This window comes from Macaca nemestrina, chromosome 1 (genome assembly GCF_043159975.1).
Source record: "Macaca nemestrina isolate mMacNem1 chromosome 1, mMacNem.hap1, whole genome shotgun sequence".
NCBI lineage: Eukaryota > Metazoa > Chordata > Mammalia > Primates > Cercopithecidae > Macaca > Macaca nemestrina.
In genome coordinates this window covers 99,855,558-99,875,911 of record NC_092125.1, presented here as the reverse complement: position 1 = coordinate 99,875,911, position 20,354 = coordinate 99,855,558, and the positions used below count along the sequence as shown (strand labels likewise).

The following is a 20,354-nucleotide window of genomic DNA, read 5'->3' as shown; positions in this document are numbered from 1 at the left end:
GATGGATGGATGGATGGTGATGGATGGATGGATGGATAGATAGACAGAGAATAATAGTACGAATAAAGATTCCCTCCTTAGGGCAAGTGTTGTTCATATGGCCACAAGAGGTCGCTGCAGACCTGACACAAAAGAAGGTTTTTTTCCACTGGCGCTGCCATGCTCTCTCCAGTAGCTTTCCAGAAGGAAGGGGTAAGGATGGAGAGAGGAAATGAGGGTGGTGACCAGATGCCCCATAGCATTTTCTGCCCTCTGTAGGACAGGCCCAGAGCTTCATGCCCAGTCTGGCTCCATCTTCACCCGACTCCTGGTCATTTCCACTCCTGTCTTAAGTTCTAGGCTTTTGATGTTTCTCCAATGTGTTCTGTCTTTCAGACCTAACTCAGAAATGGTCTCAGGTTTCTCCATAGGCCTGTGGTTCCAGCTATGGATGAGACTCCAATCGCAGCAGACTTTCTGGCTGAGTGCCTTTGCACAAAGTACTTATCTTTCTGGGCTTCACTCAAAATACTAAGGTTGAGAGGAAGGCTCTAGTAGTTAAGGCTTCCTGGCCCACACTTCTTACAATAGCTCACCTTCACCGAGCACTTCCTACTCGCGGGCATTGGTCTAAGTCTGCAGTATCCAAGGAGGCGGACACTTGTCACATGGAGCTGTTTAAATTTTTTAAAATTTCAACTAAAGTAAAAACAATTAAAACTTCAGTTTCTCCATCTCATGAGTCTATTTCAAATGCTTAATAGCTCTACGTGGCCACCAAACTGGACAGCCCAGAAAACATTTCATCATCACTGAAAGTTCTATTAGATCTTGCTGTCCGAGTGCGTCTCATGTTTTTAATCTTGTTTAACCTTCATAACAACCCTATGAAGCAGGTATAATTATTTATCCACTTTAAAGATAAGGACCCTGAGGAACAGACTGGTTAAAAACTTACCCAGGGTCTCTCACCAGATTCGTATCCAGAATGAGGATTCAATCGCAGATATTGGGCTCCAGGGCCTACCATGCAGAGCTGTCCCCTACCCCAAGCTCTCCTGCTCTCCCCTCTCGCCTCTGGGAGCTGCAATGACTTATCCTATTCCCCAACGGCCATTGTCCCTGACTAATGCCGCCCTGACAACTGACTCTGAGCGATGAGAGCACCTGGGCCTGGAGCCTCTTCTGGCTCCTCTTCTGGATCCTCATCCACACTCTATTTTCCTCCCACCTCCTTTTAGCCCCTGAATTCCCTTAGAGTATTAGTGTTAGTATCATGGGTTTTAATATCTCCGCTAACCCATCCCATTATCAGTTCAAGGTCAGCCTGAGTCCTGAAAGATTCCTAACCTGGCAGCAGCCCTGTTGCTGCTCCCCGAGGGTCACCTTCATCCCCAGGGGAATGACATGCAGCCAGCTCAGCTCAGAGAGCTGGTTTCACCAATACCTCTGAAGGTGCAACAGCATCTTGCTCTGCAAGGGAAGTGTGAAAGGTCAGATGCAGTTCACGCTCTCATGCCACTAGAACCCGGTGAAAGCAGAAGTTGCCAGGGCAGAGGCATCAACCATTCTGTGTGCAAACCACCGTAGGTGTTTGCAAGCTAGACCACTTGCGGTTATCCCCTCTCTCTCTTGCCCCAGCTGCTGCCCTGCAGGGCCTCCACACAACCACAGGACCTGCAGCTGAACGAAGCTGGAGACAACTCAGGAGATCTGTTGGAAAGAGAACGATAGAGGAAAATGTATGAATGTTGCCATCTTTAGGTGAGTGGACAAGAGATTTACTTCCTACTTTACTTCCTCACTACTTTTACCTCTTTCCTAAACAACTGAGTCACCAAAAAAAAAAAAAAAAAAAAAAAAGGCCTGGCAGTGTCAAATTAGTTTCCCACTTCCACTGAATCAGATAATCTAGGGCAAGAAAACTTAGAAAATTCTCTCTCCATCCCTGGCCTCAGCAATAAGCACATCAAATTCCATCAAATTCCATGTGTAGAACTTCTCACTTAAAGATTTCCAGGAATAACTTTACCATAAGAAAATGCTTAGCCGGGCGTGGTGGCTCATGCCTGTAATCTCAGCTACTTGGGAGGCAGAGGAAGGAAAATCACTTGAACCCGGGAGGCGGAGGTTGCAGTGAGCCAAGATTACACTCCAGCCTGGGCAACAGAGCGAGACTCCTTCTAAATAATAAAGAGAAAGAAAGAGAGAGAGAGAGAGAGAAAGAAAGAGAAAGAAAGGAGAGAGAGAGAGAGAGAGAGAAAGAGAGAAAGAAAGAAAGAAAGAAAGAAAGAAAGAAAGAAAGAAAGAAAGAAAGAAAGAAAGAAAGAAAGAAAGAAAGAAAGAAAGAAGGAAAGAAAATGCTTCCTAGTATTTTGCCTGACTCCGTGTTTCACCACAAACTCTCATGTTCTGTCCACAGAGGAGATGGGAATGTGGGACCTCTTTCTCTGTTGAGGGAACATTGAATAATTTCCAGTTTGTATCTATTACAAATGATGCTGCTATGAGCACTCGTGTGCATGTTTTTTGATGCCTGTATGTATACATTTCTGTTCAACATCTACCCAAGAGTGAAAATGCTGAACCATCAGGGATCCTTGTGTTTAGTTTTGGTAGATTCTGCCAAGCCATTTTCTAGTGACTGTACCATTTATATTCCCACTGGTGGTGTACAAGAGTTCTAGTTTCTTCACATCCTCACCAATACTCAGGAGAGGATTGCATGGGGCAGGTCACTGGGCTCCCCCAGACCCAGCTCAGTCTCAGCCGGTATCACTCCCTTATTCTTACGGAAGGTGTAGTGGTATCTTACTGTGGTTTAAATTTGCGTTCCCCCAGTGATTTATGGTATCAAGCTCCTTGTGCTATGTTGATTTGACACATGGATATCTGCTTCTGTGAAGTACCTATCCAATTATTTTTGCCCATTTTTCTAGTATTTGTCTGTCTTTTTCTTATTGATTTGCAGAAATTCTTATATTTCTTATGTGGGCCCTTTGTCAGCCGCATGTATTTAAACTATCTCATCACACCACAACTCGTTTATTCCCTTTCTTAATGGTGTCTTTTAAGGAAGAGTTCTTCTCAAAATAATACCTGACAGTCTTAAAAGCCTCAGATTCCGAAGCTCCATCTGTGTTCTACTCCATACTCATCGATGCTTGATTCCTTCTTGAACTGAGGATCCTGTGAACTGTCCTCAGGGCTCCACTTCTCCATCTCACTGCAGCGTCCACAAACATTTACCGCTGGAGATAGGAGTGCCTCGGAAGCTGGGAGGTCGCTTGGGAGTCAAGGGGTGGGTGATCTTAGTTTTCCAGTGCTGCGCTGCCTCCCAGGCTGAATGATGCTGAGGACAAGCAAATTCGGGCCGTCTCTGGATCTTTCTAGTGGATATGTCCCGTAACCATGTTCCATCCTAGTTCCCTGGCATAGGCTTGTTGAAGCCACAGAAAATGTCAGGGATTTATTAGTGACTTACTGACTCCTTCATGTTTAGTGTTCAAGAAAATTTATTCATGTAATACTTCTTCAGCCAAAGAAGAAATACCAATTAGAGCTTTGTAAGTTTCTTTCCCACTTCCTATTTCAACTATCAAGCTATAGCACCACCCAGCTTAGGTCACTCACCCACCTTCGATCCTGAGGCCTGGCTGCTCTCTGTCAGCTTCGCCCAGCCTGTTTCTGACCTGTGTTCCCTCCTCTGTGCCAGGACAGGCCCCATGCTGCTCTGGATGGCTGTGCTGCTCTTTGGTAAGTCAACCAGCTTGGGCATCCCCTCCTAGAGCACTAAGGACCATAAGTCATCCCTGAGACACCTTTTCCAATTCCAGTGGGTTTGTGGCCGGAGCTCAAGACAGGTGCGTGTACCTGGGCATGCTTGGGAGAGATGGGCACTGGGGTAGGAGAAACTCCTCAGTGTTTCCTATCCCATTGCCCTGGGTCCTTGGCAGGGCAGCCCTTTGATACGTCAGAGATAAATTAGGGAGGCAGAAAATCACATTACAAGGTCACCTAACTTCCCAATGACATTTCTACCTTGTGATATCAGGTTAAAATACTAATAATAGTTGTCTCAAAAGGAAATTGAAGTTACAGAAGGGAAAGAGGCCGCTGGGGGCAACACGGCAGGAGTCAGGGAAATGAGGGATAACAGTCCCAGACGTTTTGCTCAGCAATGGGAGGTGGAATTTTACAGGGTGACATATTTTTATGGAGCCTCAGCATTTTCTTAGAACCACTTAACAATGATCAGACCTCTCACCTGGTTGAAAGGCCTGTGCCCTGAGTAACCAAAGCCCTTTTCAAATTGACCGTCTCTCTTCCACATACATCTTCTCTCTGTTGGAGGCTGTTTCAGACCCATGGGGCTGGTCTGAAGAATCAGCTTCATTATCTGATCCATGCCTCTCTCTCTTCTCTCCATTCCTCCTCATGCAGGTTACTTGTAACTGAGGGAGCTGGTCTAAGGGTGGAGGATTGCACGAGGAGGGTGACTGGGCTCCCCCAGACCCAGCTCAGTCTCAGCCAGTATCACCCCCCTTATACCTAAAAGAAATAATTTGTGCATATATTTTGTTTCACTTTACAGTTTCCAAGTGGACCTACTTTTTAATTCTTGGTCCCAATAGCTTGTTTGCTGTTTGTTTTCATTGAACTGGAAAAGCAAAACTGTTCCTAAATATAACCTCTTCCTGGACAGAGTTTGTGAGAATTTGACCCTGTGAGGAAAATGCCTGTTCCACTCAATGTTCCTTCTCCAGCGTAGCGTGTTACTCTGTGTGTTTTATGAATGGCCATTTGGACAAATGGAAAGGTCTAATGCTCACACTGAGGCAGTGCCTGGATATACTCCAGGCACAAGACTCACAGGAGCAAATGGCACTACCTTGTAAAAGGAACAGCCCTTGGAGTTGTCTAGATACAGTCTGAGAGTGTTCCAGCTTGGAACCCAGGACAAGGATGACAGACAGCAAAGGAGGAGAGGAAGGGAGTCAGTGACGGGCTGACTGGTGCACAGTGTAATGGAGAACCCAGCACCAGCACATCTGGTCCCATGTGATGCTCAGGGACCCCAGAAAAACAGCCTAAATCACAGGCCCTGCGGCTGGGTGTGTAGAAACATGTATCATGTAGAGCTGCTATTTCCTCTCTCAAGAGCAGGGTATGGTCATAATAAATTGGTGGCTATTACTATTATTGGCTGTCAGGACTCCAGCAGGAAAGGAACCCTGACATTGAGCATGCTGGGACCTGGCTGAACGTGAAATATGTACTTAAAGTTTGGGAAATTAAGCTTAATTTTCTTCTGAGCTGAACATTAGCCAACTTCCCTCCTACCACTGGAGCCTGCTCCCTGCATACTCCCACAGCGTCCATAGGAGGTGTCATGGGGTCCCACACAGCGCTCCCAGCAATGTGACTGCTGCGGCTTGGCACAGCACCCTGTTCCACAGTGGTAGAGCTCAGTGGTGACAGAGTTCTTCATGGTGAGCTGAAATCTGCCTCCCTGATCCCTCTAGTCTCCATTTCTGTCCTATAAAGTAACTCAGAATAAGTCGCTCCCTTCTTTTAAGCTTAGCCCACCAAGTATTTTGTGTCTCTCCTCTGTTGTATCTTTCCCAGATAAATATCTCCCGATCCCTCAGAAACTCTAAGAGGAAATTATCCTGCTCCTAGAGTTGGCAGGGGCTGCTGCCTTCATTTTTTGGAACTCTATTATGGAACTTGGTTTGACAGTAGCTCTCGGCCACCTCATTATACTGTCACCTCATCTTTGGCCTATATGGCTGATGGAGGTCCCTGGGCCCTCATTGCAGAAACTGCTGTGAGCAGGTGTCACCCACTGTGTATGTTCCCAGTTGGCTGCTGTTTTGATTGCAGAAAGCAAGTTTGTAATCCCACCTCCAAGATCTTGCAGTACCATGGGCAGCAAGTCATCGGGATTTGGGGGCATGAGCTCATTTTAAGTGCATCTATGCTTCCTGGGTGCCTTCTGTCTTGTTTTTGGCTTCAGTGGCCTCAACCCTGCTTGTTTAGCACTTTGTAGCTGCAAAATTGTTTTCCAGTGAGGAGGGGAAGGGAAGGAAGACATTATTACAGAGTAAGGTCTCTATCACTCTGAGGTCAGGCCGCCTTTCTGCTTTCAGTTAGTGTAGTAACCACTTTCCCAGGCAGTGGGTCAATATAACCTTCACAACTACACTGTAAGAAAAAAAAAAATGACTATTATCATTTCTATTATGTGATATGACAGAACGAGATATTGAAGGCTCTTGGAATTTAGACAACTTGTTCAAGGTCATACAGAAAGAGTCACATTCATGACTCAAGTCCAGGTCATCTGATTCCAAATCCTGCATGCTTTCCACTGCACCAAGCTCATAGATGGGGGTTGGGGTGGAACTGGAGGGATGATGAGGAAGAGACTCATTGTTCTGCACACTCTTGAGAACTTATGACTGAGCTGATCCTGAGCTGAATAGAGAATAGAGCTGAAAGATTCCATCTGTGTCCAAAGTATTGTAGAAAACAAAGATGACACCATGTGACAGAGCCAAACATCTGCTCTTAGAGGGTTTTCACCCAGCCCTCCCAAGGCCATTCTTGCATTTTGTTGGTGTTATGCAAAATACCTAGGACGTGTCAGCAATGAAGGACACAAATAAATGTATGAGGATTGGCTGGACTGACTGCACTCAGCCCTACATTCATTCATTGTTTCACACCTTGCCCCAAAGTCCGGAAGATTCTTCACTGCTTCATATCCAGCTGTGACCTTCAATTTCGAGTCTTCCATTACTTGGGTTATTCAAACCTACCTAACCATATCTGTCATCATTTTGTGAGTTGGCCTCTCTTCCCAGGTTACCTATTCTCACACCACTCATTTAAAAGGATGAATGCAGCACATCCAAGATGCAAGCATGATGTGGGATGCATCCAGTTTATTTGTAGTTCTCTTATTCATCTGTGCTGCCTGACAATGTCTCACATCCTTTGATGATTACTCTTTCAGGGGACTTGGCCTCCTCAGTCTGATCACTTCTGTACCCTTTTCACCAGAGTTCTGTGGACAGATGGGACCACAGGAATCAGGCCCTGCCCTTGCTGTGTGGGTTCTCTGGCACATTTGTGCAAGAGTCTAGTCCTGTGTTTTCTACTTTTTGCTTCCCACCTCATACAACTGGATGCAAAGGAAAGCATTCGTGCATTTATTCAGCAGATGCTTACTGAACACAGACTGTGTTCCAGGCACAGGTCCTAGGCATAGAAAATATAGCAATGAGTAAGATAGGCAGAGTCCCTGCTAATGTGGAGCTTACATTCTAGACACACAGACAGGTGATAACATGTAAGCAATTTAATGAATAAGATAAATTCAAATAGTGATAAGTGCTTTGATGATAATACAATGGGGCATTGTTTTAGTGACTGGGAAAAATTCTTCTGATTGGAGTCTCAGGGAAGACGTGTTTGAGAAGGCAATATTTGAACTGAGATAGAGCAAAGAGTTCTAGGGAGTAGGTCCACCATAAACATTGAGTAGTCAAGTGGCTGACTGGTTGGGTGGTTGAATAATTGAATGGTTGGGTTGTTGGATGATGGGATGGCTGGGTGGCTGGGTGGTTGGGTGGTTGTGTAGTTGGATGGTTGGATGTCTGATGGCTGGGTTGCTTGGTGGTTGAGTGGCTATGTGGCTGGATGGTTGGATGGTTGGGTGGATGGGTGGTTTGGTGGCTGGGTGGTTGGGTGGTTGAATAGTTGGATGGTTGGGTTGTTGGATGATGGGATGGCTGGGTGGCTGGATGGTTGGATGGTTGGGTGGATAGGTGGATGGGTGGTTTGGTGGCTGGGTGGTTGGGTGGTTGAATAGTTGGATGATTGGGTTGTTGGATGATAGGATGGCTGGGTGACTGGATGGTTGGATGGTTGGGTGGATGGGTGGATGGGCGGTTTGGTGGATGGGTGGTTGGATGGTTGAACAGTTGGATGGTTGGGTTGTTGGATGATGGGATGGCTGGGTGGCTGGGTGGTTGGGTGGCTGTGTAGTTGGATGGTTGGATGGCTGATGGCTGGGTTGCTTGGCGGTTGAGTGGCTATGTGGTTGGATGGTTGGATGGTTGGGTGGATGGGTGGATGGGCGGTTTGGTGGCTGGGTGGTTGGTTGAATGGGTGTAAGTCCCAATTGCTGAAGTGACAGACCTCCTTGTCAGAAAGCTCTTTTTGCTACTTAACCTAATTATGTTACTTTGTTATCTTGCAGTTCCCTGTGTTGGGAAAACTGGTAAGTTGTGTCCATTTCTCTTCTAATTCAAAGTATGTCTATGGGCCACAACTTACTGGATGGGAACAGGACAGTGCCATGGGATCCCCCAGAAACATCTGCAGAGCAGCACCAGACGAGGCCCCTTCCTCAGGTGTCTTGGCCAGTTCCCAGGAAAAGGAAGAACCTGGAACTCCACTAGTCTAAGGCCGAGGGTAGTCCCAAGGTGACCCAAGCCTCAGCAGTGGGGCTCTAGGCCTCTATCCTATACCCTTAAAAGTGGCTATGGCCTCTGTCTTCTCTCCATGTGGTTCTGGAGCTCTTATATTCTCAACTCAACAAGACTGGGACTCCCTTCCTTCCTTTTATGTTCAGAGAAGCAGGTACATTTGTCTGCTGATCAGCCTTCCTTCCTTCCTTCCTCAGATCCCCTTCCCTCCAGCCCATTCAGTGACACTGACCTCCATGGAGCTTTCTGTCAAACAGGAAAAAATTCTGATCTATGAAATCTTGACCTCCAAGGACATACCCTGTGATTCCAGGGGGAGATACTTCAAACCAATACTTAGTGCTGTTAGGAAAAGCAGTAGTGGAAGCAAGGCTTGCCATTCAGTAATGCGGTAAGCATCATTTCTTCCAGGGTGAGGAGAGTGGGTCCTAAGGATCCACAAGATCTAGACAAGAGCAGGATATGCTGAGGCTCCCTAACAGTTACTCTTCATTAGTCTCAAGCCATCAGGATGGCTCAGAAGGCTGTCTGGGAATGGGGGTGTCTGGCTTATCAAAGATATGATACAGCCTGGGGACAGATACAGACTGAGGACAGGCTCAGCCTGCCCTGCAGGCAATGATGCTGCTGCCCTGCAGGTGATAGTGGATCCCTGGGAGCTCTTCTCCTGCTCACATCAGGGCACAGAATACATTTTAGGAATAGTGACAGAGAGAACAAATCCCTTCCATGAGAGTGGTGGAAGATGAAATGCCCTGCTGAGGTAGAGATGGAGGCTGGGCCTGGAGAAGCCCAATGAGGAAGGCAGGAGGGAGAGAGCTCAGGCTGTGGCACCTCCAACACTCCCCACCAACTGCTTTCTGGTGAACACAGATGCTGCTATTAACAGAAGTGAAGGTTGCAGAAAGTGTCACATTAGGTAGCCAGAGGAGGAGAAGCCAATCTAGGCTGGAGGGAATTGAATCAGGAGGAATGAGGCAAGACAATGAACAGAATGAATGCAATTAAGCCAAGCTTGGCAAGGCAGACAGGAAAGTGCAATATAAAGGAAGACAAGGAGGGTGGGGGTGGGAGGAAAGCCAGAGAGAAGACACAGGGAGAGGAGAGAAGGGCAGGGGAAGAGAAAGGAATAAAGAGAAAGAGGGAAGAGGAAGGAGAGAAGAAGGAAAGGAAGGAGAAGGAGTAAAGGAAGTCCAGGTCCTGCCCTTCTCTGGTCAGCATGAAAGACTGGAGACAGTGACACTGCACTGGTGCCATCCAAGGGCCTCCATCCCCAGAGGGAGGCCTTAGGCTGGGGGACAGAGAGAGAGAAGTGACCGATGGGACCTGCAACTCCAGGGCTGCCCTGTTCCTCTGTCTCGCAGCCTGGCTGTACCTCCAAGCCTGGCCAAACCCTGTGTTTGAAGGAGATGCCCTGACTCTGCAATGTCAGGGGTGGAAGAATACACCACTGTCTCAGGTGAAGTTCTACAGAGATGGAAAATTCCTTCATTACTCTAAGGAGAACCCGACTCTGTCCATGGGAGCAGCAACAGTGCAGAGCCGTGGCCAGTACAGCTGCACTGGGCAGGTGATGTATATTCCACAGATATTCACACCAACTTCAGAGACTACCATGGTTCAAGTCCAAGGTGAGTCACCAGCTTGGGAGTTTGTGGGGCAGGAGGTGCCACTCAAGGATCCCGTCTCTAGAGGCCAGTAGCTCTCTGGACAGGACCTCGTCTCTGGCTGCCCCTCGTGCTGGGCCCATGAATGGGGCCCCGAGGTTTCCCAAGATGTTGTCTCAATACCCCCATCTCCCCACCATGGGGCACATATGGAGCCAGGGGAAGGAGTGGGGAGATTCCTGGAACGGGGGCACTGGGAAGAGCCTGGACCAGTCCAGGTTCACCCTTCCCCTCTGTGGACTAGAGGACCTCGAAGGGCCCCTCTGCCTCTGACTTCTAAGATTCCAGAAGGACCTGGCTGTGTGGAAGTCATTTCAGAGCTTGTAGGTGAGGACAAGAGGACAGGTCCTGGGGATCAAACTGCCTCCCATCGGTGTCCCCAGGCTGCAGCCCGGGATGAGTAGAAGCTCAGGCCTCAGCCTCCTGGGGCTTCATCATCCGGGACTCCCCTCCTGAGCCCTGGGCCTGCATCTCCCCAGAGCTGTTCCCACCTCCTGTGCTGAGTGCTGCCCCCTCTCCTGAGCCCCGAGAGGGTAGCCTGGTGACCCTGAGATGTCAGACAAAGCTGCATCCCCTGAGGTCAGCCTTGAGGCTCCTTTTCTCCTTCTACAAGGACAGCCACACCTTGCAGGACAGGGGCCCTCACCCAGAACTCTGCATCCCAGGAGTCAAGGAGGGAGACTCTGGGCTTTACTGGTGTGAGGTGGCCACCGAGGGTGGCCAGGTCCAGAAGCAGAGCCCCCAGCTGGAGGTCAGAGTGCAGGGTAAGTGTGCGAGAGAGTGGAGACACCCCCAGGGACCTGGGCATCAGGCAATGGGATCCCCTGGGGGGAAAGGAGTTGGGGAAAGGTCCCCAGGAGAGGAGGGAGCCAGGGTCCTGGGTGGTCAGGCTGAGCCTCCCACCCCACGTGCATCCCAGCTCCTGTGTCCCGTCCTGTGCTCACTCTGCACCACGGACCCACTGACCCTGCTGTGGGGGACATGGTGCAGCTCCTCTGTGAGGCCCAGAGGGGCTCCCCTCCAGTCCTGTACTTGTTCTACCTTGATGAGAAGATTGTGGGGAACCACTCAGCTCCCTGTGGTGGAAACGCCTCCCTCCTCTTCCCAGTGAAGTCAGAGCAGGATGCTGGGAACTACTCCTGCGAGGCTGAGAACGGTGTCTCCAGAGAGAGGAGTGAGCCCAAGAAGCTCTCCCTGAAGGGTGCGTTTTGTCCTCCAACAAAGCTTTGAGCCCCAGCAAGCTGACGGGGGTCAGATCTCACCCTCTGTGTACCTCCCACCACGCCTGGCACAGTGCTGGACCCATGGCAGCCACTGCATGACCGAGCACGGACCTTAATTGGTCCATCTGTCCACTGAGCCTGGCAGAGAAATATTGAAGTCCATGGAGTGGGGAGCATTATGGGGGGAGCAGTCACCTGGTCACTCATGGTGTCACCATCATCCTTGCTGCCATCCCCTGAGCCATCCTTCATGCCCATCTACGAGGCTCCCACAGGCTAGATGCTTCCTCTAATACCAGTCATTCTGCCTCTTCCATGCCAGGCTGAAATGCATTTCTGAATTTTATCCTCAGTGCTCATGGCCAGCTTCTTCTCCCCGTTCCCAGGTTCTCAAGTCTTGTCCACTCCCACCAGCAGCAACTGGCTGGTTCCTTGGCTGCCTGCGAGCCTGCTTGGCATGATGGTCATTGCTGCTGCACTTCTGGTTTATTTGAGAACCTGGAGAAAAGCTGGTCAGTAACTCTTCTTGGCTTTCTTAGCTGCTGAATCCCTGTGCGAGGCCCTGCCCAGCCTTTGGAAAGCCAGAATCTGACAGGGCCAGCCACTCTCTTCTCCTGGGTGTGGCGTGGGAGGGGGGACTTCTCTTCCTGTGTCACACAAAGGGGCACATGGAAGGACAGTTAATGCTTCCAAGACGTATACACACATGCACTTGCTCACACGCTCACAGTCATCCAGAGATGCACACAAACACACAACTGCACACTCAGGCATGAATAGAACATAAACCAAGGAACTATTACAAGCCAAACATGATGTATGTCAGTATCCTTTACATTTGAAAGACAATCTGTGGCTAGGAATATGACCAAAAAAAAAAAAAAAAAAAAAAAGACCTCCTCCTTTCTCTCTCATTGAGCTCTGCTAAGCAGAGCTCTGATCTGCTTAGACTGGCACATAGTGGGTGCTCAGTAAATTCTCATTCTAATCTAAGCAGATCGCCCCAGCAGGTTCCCAGGCTGCCCTTTCTCCTCTGTGCATTCTCTAATGCTTCTAATCAAAGTCACTGAAAATAAAAAGGTAGGTTAAAATTCTGATGTAGAGGAAAACAATCAGATAAACGACATTTCAGGTTATCTATTTATTTTGATATTCCAGACTTTCTTCTTCTTCCTGTCTCAGTCGTGATCATAAGAATGAATGTTGGCTTTCAAAGCAATTAGTTTGGGTGGCCACACGTTTATTCCAACTCTAACCTTTGCTCGACTCAGGCCACATGTAAGGAATGGCTACCAGTGCCAAAGCTATCTGGTGTTGGTTCATTCCTAGGGCTTCAAATCTGCCTACAGAGGTTCAACTCAACACCACTTCATCCTCTGCAGGGGCAATGTTTTTACTTTCTGCTTGTCTGGGACAAAAGTGATTGCTCTCATAGACCTCCAAAGACAGATGTACTTATTTAAGCTTGCAGCTCCCTCTGTTGAGAAATTTGGGACGAGTTTTCCAGGAGCTAGGCCATCCTGCTAATTAAGGAAGACCACCCAGTCATACGTTCAAAGCATTCCTTCCTGCATCCACCAGGGTACCTGAAAGGGTCTCTCCCCAGCCCTAGTCCCAATACCCTGCCTCACCAGGCACCTAGTTAGGGCTTGGACCAGACTTCAACTTCCTCTCCCCTTTTGAATTTATAGTCTTTGTCCATACAACTTCCCATCTCCACCCTTCTCACTAGTCTTGAGTTTGGATTCACTACAGGCTAGAGTTGCTTTAAGTATCCCTTCTTAGTGGGGGAAAAGGAGAGGAGACCCAGAGCTATTGGGGAGACAGCTGAAATAGGGAACCACAAACCAAAGATCTGTGAGTTCTACTGTCATTGTGTCTAATGAAGTCTCCTCCAAATGGCCTAGCCTGGCCTCAGTAATACAGGTGTTTCTGTTTCTGTCCACTCACCTCTGAGTCAAAGCATTAAAGGCAGAGTAATGGCAGAGTAATGTAGCACAACTGCCTCCCTCCCCAGCCCCAAACAAGATGGTGAAACAGTGGCCACTATTGAAAGATCCTCAAGAAGAAGATGCCTTTCGCAGAGAACAAAAGAGCATCCTCTTGATGTAGAGGTTATAGACCATCACCACCACACCCACTGCCAACCTTGGAGCAGGTAGGCTTCATTTTACTAAGGAGCCTGTCTCTCATGCAAACAGGACTGCTGGTGGTGATCTTAATATGTCAGAATCTCAGGCGCACAAAATATTCTCTAGAATATTGCTCAGAAAGTCACTTTCAGGACCAATTCCATAGCTACGCAGGAAAAACAGCCAGATCAATAGCCTTATTCTCCAAATCCAGCTCTGGGAGACTCACAACCATTTCCAAATATCATAGCTGTTCTTTAACAAAGAGAAATATGCCACCACCAAACACAGTCAACAGATGTAATGTCCAAAGTCAATTTTTAGAACATTTGACCAATGATGGTGTTACTGGAACAAGGATATGGTCATGCAAGGGGTCCACTTCAAAGTAGCACTCACCTGCATGTACAGGTTCTGCTGTGCTTGTTTAAAAGCATTCCTTTTACTACCTGTTGTCACACATCCCATAAAATAAAGTTCTATCAAACTCATGGAACTCTTCATTGAATGGAGACTCAGAAACTGAGGCTCATTTCTTAGCCCTGACAAATGAGCACTGGAAAATGCTTAATCGCTGGGGATCTGTCTAAGTCTCCATAAATCCCCTCTTGATTTTACAGGAGAAGCCATTTCCACATATCCTACCCGCTGATTCTGATGCTTTCTAGCTGTTAGTGTAATGAGTATTTCTTGGGCACCAGGCATGACCCAAGTGTTCTAAAATCTACATGTGACCCAATTCCTATCCCAAGAGTTACCTTTAAAGATCTGGAAGCACCTGCTGTTCCAGAGGCAGTGTGCTAGTGGAGAAAAGGCATACAAACCTGGGTTAAGATTCTGTCTCCACCACTTACTGTGACCTTATATAAGTCACCTCTCCCAGCACTCGTCACCTCATCTATGAAATGGAGATAAAAATATCAACCTTTGCAAGATGGTTGTGGAAAATATTAGATACCAAAGAATTAGGAAGAGAGGTGTTTTTGAAATCCAACTATGTGCTGGTCACTGGTTAGGTGCTTTACTAGGAAGATTATATTTTATTTGGATTGCCTGGCCCCATGTCTGGCATAGAGTGTATGGTCAAAGTTATTAGCTTTTCTTCCTTCTGAAAAGCAGCTTGACTGGTAAGCCTAGGCCCTCTCCTAGGAGGAGAGCAAAAATGTGATCCATTCTTGCTCACCTTACCTTCTCCTAGTTTATGATTCCCATGGAGCCATCTAGGGTATTTTTTCAAAGGAAACATCCCAGAAAAATCAACCATGTCCAGACCTGTGAATTAGCCCTCCTAATCAAACTGGCCTCAAACCTTCAGTGGCCTCCCTGTCATTCTTGTTCACAGCTTTCCTGTCCCCTGTCCCACCTGCCCTCTAAGGGACACCCAGTGAATCATGCCTTTGTATCTCCTAGGGCCCCTTCCATCCCAGATACCTCCCCCAGCTCCAGGTGGAGAGCAGTGCCCACTATATGCCAATGGTAAGGACTTCCAGCAGGACGGTGGTCTGCCCATGTGGGCCAAGAAGAACTTCTTAAGGGAAGTAAGAAGGGAGCTTTCCTGAGCCCTGTGTCTCAGGAATTGGAGGCATCTGGGGAAGGAAAACAAACAGCTTCTAGAAAGGGCATGAGGAGAGAATGCTATGGAGTTGGTGGTGGGAGAGGGAGGTGGGAAGGGAGCCAGGGCTGCAGGAGACGGGGCAGGGAAGGTTTGGACCAAGGGTTGGCAAACCTATGACCCATGGGCCAAACCCAGCACACTGCCTGTTTTTGTAGATAAAGTTTTACTGTAACACAGACATGCTCATTTGTTTATTTTGTTTGAGGGCTTTCATATTACAGAGTTGAATAGTTGTGACAGAGATTATACAGGTCACAAAGCCAAAAATATGTACTACCTTTTTTACAGAAAAAGTTTGTCAACCTCTGGGTTAAACAGTGTCAGGGCTAGGGAAGCTGCAAAAAAAAAAAAAAAAAAAAAAAAAAGGGCTAAGGGGGCCTGACTCCTCTTTATCACCATAACAGAGCCCCTGATGGGCTTCTCTCCATGTCTTCAGGACACTTATGGCATGAGGTGGTAGAGTCAGGTGGATCCTATTTAAGCCTCATTCCTTCTTTCAGTGTATCACCAGAAAGAGAAAGATGAAGGTGTTGTCTACTCTGTGGTGCATAGAACCTCAAAGAGGAGTGAAGGTGAGTGATCTCAGACCAAACGTGGTACTTTTATGAACAGAAGTTTTGGACCTACAATGAAAGTATCACTACCACGGTCATTACCACTTTTATCATTACTGTGACCACCACCACTATCACCAAGACCATTGTATTTATCTCCATTATTGTCACCACCATCTCCTCTTTCACTACCACCTTCACCTTCACACCATCATCAATGCTACCATGACCACCACCACCTATCTCCTCCACTACCACGCTCACCACAGACACCACCATGACCACTACATTCACCATTCTCAACACCATCTCCTCCACCACTGTTACCATGATAACTGCAGGGAGTTTTTTGCCCTTTCCTGAGCAATGTGAAGGACAAAGAAAAGAGAGAAAAAATGATGTAATCTTCCTTTGCTCCAGAGTCTAAGTCTAAGCAGGACAGCCCTCACTATAAGATGGAGTCAAGAAGACTATGAGCTCCAGCCACAGCTATCAGAGTCAGGTGGCAGAGGTGGGGGAAAGGCTGGTCCTTTAACAGAGAAATAGGCCACGTGGCATCATGGGAAGAGTTTGGGTTTCTGAGCCTCAGAACTGAGTTTGAAACCTGACTCTATGTACTTACTTACTGTGGACTTGGCAAGTCAGGTGTCCTCTCTGAGCCTAATCTATAAAGGGGAGACAATGCCTGCTTTGCAGGATTACTATAAGTTGTTAGGAATGGAACCTAGGTTCTAGAAACAAACCTTAAAAATTGTCTACATGTAATGGATGTTCAAAACAGGGAGTTTTGTTGTTGCTGTCGTTTTAATGTCTTATCTGCTCTGCTAGTTCAATTCCTAGTCTGCAAAAATGGGTTTGAATTGGCATAGGGTTTCTGCTCCTTCCCATAAATGGCAGTAGGGGAAATGAACAATCAAAGAGTCTCTTAACTGAAGGGCAGTTCCCCCAGGACCTGAGGTCACACAGCTGGTGTGTAGTCCAACTGGAACTAGAACCCAGGTCTCCCCATTCCAGATTGAGGAGGAGTGAAAGGAATTTCCCCCGCTGGCTTCCCTGGCTCTCTAGAGGAAGACAACCAGCCAGGAGGGGTGGGAAGGAGATGTACTTGCTGTGAAGCACAGAGACCTGACCTGAACTCACTCTTTCCCCACAGCCAGGCCTGCTGAGTTTGCCGCGGAGAGAAAGGTGAGCTGGGATCCCTGCTCCTTTCTCACCCTCTGTCTTACATCTGCTTCCTCATCCTAAGCCAACTCTTCCACAGGACAGTTCTATCATCTATGCAGAGGTGAGATGCCTGCAGCCCAGTGAGGTTTCATCCAAGGAGGTGAATATAAGAAACACCCTCCAAGAATCCCTTGGCGACTGTGAGGAAGTTCTCTGCTAGTGACGGTGTTCTCCTATCAACACACGCCCACCCCCAGTCTCCAGTGCTCCTCAGGGGGACAGCAGGCTCCTCGACTCTTTCTGGGGCTCCTTCAATTCCCAAACCCAGCATCACAGAGCCCCTGAGCCCTTGTCCTGGTCAGGAGCACCTGAACCCTGGGTTCTCCTCTTAGCAGAAGACCAACCAATGGAATGGGAGGGGAGATACCCCCACCAACACACACACTTAGGGTCAGTCAGTGACACTGGACACAGAAGCCACAGAAATTTTATTTCCATACAAGCATGTTACTTCCCCCCGATATATATATATATCTCATCCTTCAGGAAGTATCCAGAAGGAGGCCTTGTTATCATAGGAGATGACAGCTCCATGTGTGTTGTTGTCCCCGAAGACCTTCCAGTGAGACAAGATGATGTGGTGGAAGACAGTAATATTGATGATCCGGACCCTATGTAGACCTAGGTTAATGTGTGTGTTTATTTATGTCTTCGTTTTTAACAAAAAAAGTTTAAAAATTTAAAAAAAAAATTTAAATAGAAAAAAAATTATATATATATATATATGAAATAGTTATATGCCACATAACAGCATTTCAGTCAGTGATAGACTGCATACACAACAGCGGTCCCAGAAGATTATAATGGAGTTGAAAACTTCCTACTGCCTAGTGATATCATAGCTGCCTTAACATCATAATACAATGCATTTCTCACACGTTTGTGGTGATGCTGGTACAAATAAGCTACAGCGCTGCTAGTTATATAGAAATATAGCACATACAATTATGTACAGTACACTATACTTGATAATGATAACAAACAACTATGTTACTGGTTTATGTATTTACTATTTGCAATGGTGCCATCTCAGGTCACTGCAACCTTTGCCTCCTGGGTTCAAGTGATTCTCCTGCCACAGCCTCCCGAGTAGCTGGGATTACAGGCATGCACCACCACACCCTCCTAATTTTTGTATTTTTGGTAGATACAGGGTTTTGCTATGTTGGCCAGGCTGGTCTCGAACCCCTGACCTCAAGTGATCCACCCACCTCAGCCTCCCAAAGTACTAGGATTACAGCCATGAGCCACTGCGCCCGACCTGAAGAAAATACTTTCATGAATTTAGTGTAGTCTAAGCATACAGTGTTGATAAAGCCTGCAGTAGTTACAGTAATGTTCTAGGCCTTCACGTTCACTCACCACTCACTCACTGACTCACCCAGAGCAACCCCAGCCCTGCAAGCTCCATTCACAGTAAATGTCCTATACAGGTATATTTTTTTTTCATCTTTAATATTGTATTTTTACTGTACCTTTTCTGCGTTTAGATATGTTAACTATGAAAATACCGTTGTATCATAGCTGCCTACTATATTCAGGTTTGTAGCCTAGGAGCAATAGGCTATACCAAAAAAAGAAAATGAAAAAAAAAAAAGAAAAGAAAAGAATAGGCTATACCATATAACCTAAGTGTGTAATAGGCTATACCATCTGGCTTCGTGTAAGTACACACTATGATGTTTGTACAGTGATGAAATTTCCTGACAACGCATTTCTCAGAATGCATCCCTGTCATTAAGTGACTCATGCGTGACTTGGTACGTGTGTGTGCACATGTGCTTCTATGATGGTCCTCAGTCCCTTTGAATATGCTTACCTTGACCCTGAAAAGAAAGAGCATCTGCTGCCCTTTCAGAGCACCTGGCAAGTCAGAAATGCTTCTAGATGTATTTGCATGCACTTATTTTAAAAAGAAAAAAAAGCCAAATACACTTTCTCACATTGTAATTTTGCCTTACTGTCTCTTATTTCTCGTTGCTGGCCCCTTTCTCGGTCCAAATGCCAATTGGTGGAGAGGGAAAAGAAATGAATGAAAGGGGCACTGTTGTCGAGTGGTTATGCCAGCAGGAAATATCACCAGGTTTACCCTGAAACATTGTTCTCTCAGAGGAATAGGAAAACATTTCGAATCTCTCTCTATTTTGTTCTTAAAGGTCAGTTCTTGGGATATTGACGACTACAGTCTGAGAGATGCTGCGGTGAGATTTTCAGGATTGCGTGGTCTTTGAGGCGGGTGTTTTTTTAAGACAACATTGACCACTGTTCAGTGTCCACATGATCATTGTAAGGTTGCAATGCCACATGCTAGTTGGTTACATAAGACACAATTCCAGTGATTGAAGGTGGTTATACTGTATGGTGGTGTGTTCAAGATGGCACTGGCATCCTTGAGCGGGGCCTGGCTGTGCAGCACCATTTGATTTTTTTAAACACCCTGGAGGTCTGGTGGTTGTTGCTGTTGTCCTTTCCTGTGAAAGTCACAAGAGAAGTTACAGTCCAGGTGAACCTGGAGTTTACAGAGTTGGTTTTGTTTCTGTTTCATCTTTTGCTTTGTTTTTTAAATTTACCTATAGCTGTTGATACTATTGCCTGCATGCTATTTCTCGTGAGCGCTAAATACAGTGTGGTCCAGTGACAATAACAGCCCGTGGTACTGCCAGGACTGTCCGTGGGCTTATCAGTGAAAGCCCCATGCGGGTGGAAGAAACCTGTCATTTCCTTCTTACATGTGTTTGAAATACTAAACAAATAATTTGTTCTTCTTAGGAAAAAATGATACGACGGTAAAAATTTTTTTAATTAAGGGTTTTATATAATGGATACGCCCCACCTCTCAAACTAAAAAAAACAAAAGGAAGAGCATCACTCCACACCCCAGAGGGCTAAGCCCAGGGCAGCTCTGAATGCATTTCCAGCTTCCAAGCTGCTGCTGAGCCCATGAGTGACCGCAGGGCTGAGGAGCCTCTCAGAGGTTCAGCAAGACCAAGGTCAGCCAGAAAAGCGCCTGGCCCAGACAATGTCATAGAATCCTGACACCAGAGCCAGAGCCTCACAGGCACTGAGAGCTCTGCCTTTCCACACAGCCCCATTCCTGTTCAAATTCCTTCCAGTTTACCAAAGACAGAACTGAGGCTTGCCCAAAGCCCTGGTGTGTGGAGTACATCAGAAAACTCAGTTACCCCTTACTTGTTTAAAAAGGTATATGGTTGTAGCATCTAGTTTTTTGTTAATAGAGGTCTATCAATTGGTTTCATATTGTTCATCAATATCAACGATTTGCAATACCTGATAGTTTGATTTGGTTTGTTCAAGGAGTCCTTACTCCTTGATGACTGAGGGTGGTCAATAAAGGATTGGTTGTACTTGTTCCTATGAGGCCCTGGCTCCAGCTTTATAGGCCCCTGCTCTGGAAGCAGAGAAAGTAAGGTTCAGCTTACAGATGCTGGACTGCATCAGACC

General features: G+C 47.0%; 1 protein-coding gene across 3 annotated transcripts; it reads left to right on the top strand.

The window, feature by feature from the left end:
* Positions 1–360: 360 nt before the first annotated feature.
* Positions 361–18,498, top strand: LOC105498152 (Fc receptor like 6). 3 transcript variants are annotated; one of them, XM_024798071.2, is made up of 11 exons: positions 361–1,743; positions 3,695–3,735; positions 8,249–8,269; positions 9,842–10,108; positions 10,624–10,908; positions 11,064–11,345; positions 11,754–11,879; positions 14,910–14,975; positions 15,615–15,686; positions 16,822–16,853; positions 16,935–18,498. In XM_024798071.2, exons 1-11 carry the CDS (start codon positions 1,724–1,726, stop codon positions 16,974–16,976), a joined length of 1,254 nt encoding a protein of 417 aa, XP_024653839.2. In that variant the 5' UTR covers positions 361–1,723; the 3' UTR covers positions 16,977–18,498. The 3 variants fall into 3 exon arrangements, with proteins under 3 accessions (XP_024653839.2, XP_011768329.2, XP_011768332.2); XM_011770027.3 differs by having other exon boundaries at positions 16,930–18,498; XM_011770030.3 differs by lacking the exon at positions 3,695–3,735 and having other exon boundaries at positions 16,930–18,498.
* Positions 18,499–20,354: the final 1,856 nt, after the last annotated feature.

Excerpts from the sequence above, each read along its gene's own strand:
- LOC105498152 (XM_011770027.3), top strand. The coding sequence starts at position 1,724 with ATGAATGTTGCCATCTTTAG. Across the intron at positions 11,346-11,753 it reads CAAGAAGCTCTCCCTGAAGG|GTTCTCAAGTCTTGTCCACT; the intron begins GTGCGTTTTGTC and ends CCCCGTTCCCAG. Across the intron at positions 15,687-16,821 it reads AACCTCAAAGAGGAGTGAAG|CCAGGCCTGCTGAGTTTGCC; the intron begins GTGAGTGATCTC and ends CTTTCCCCACAG.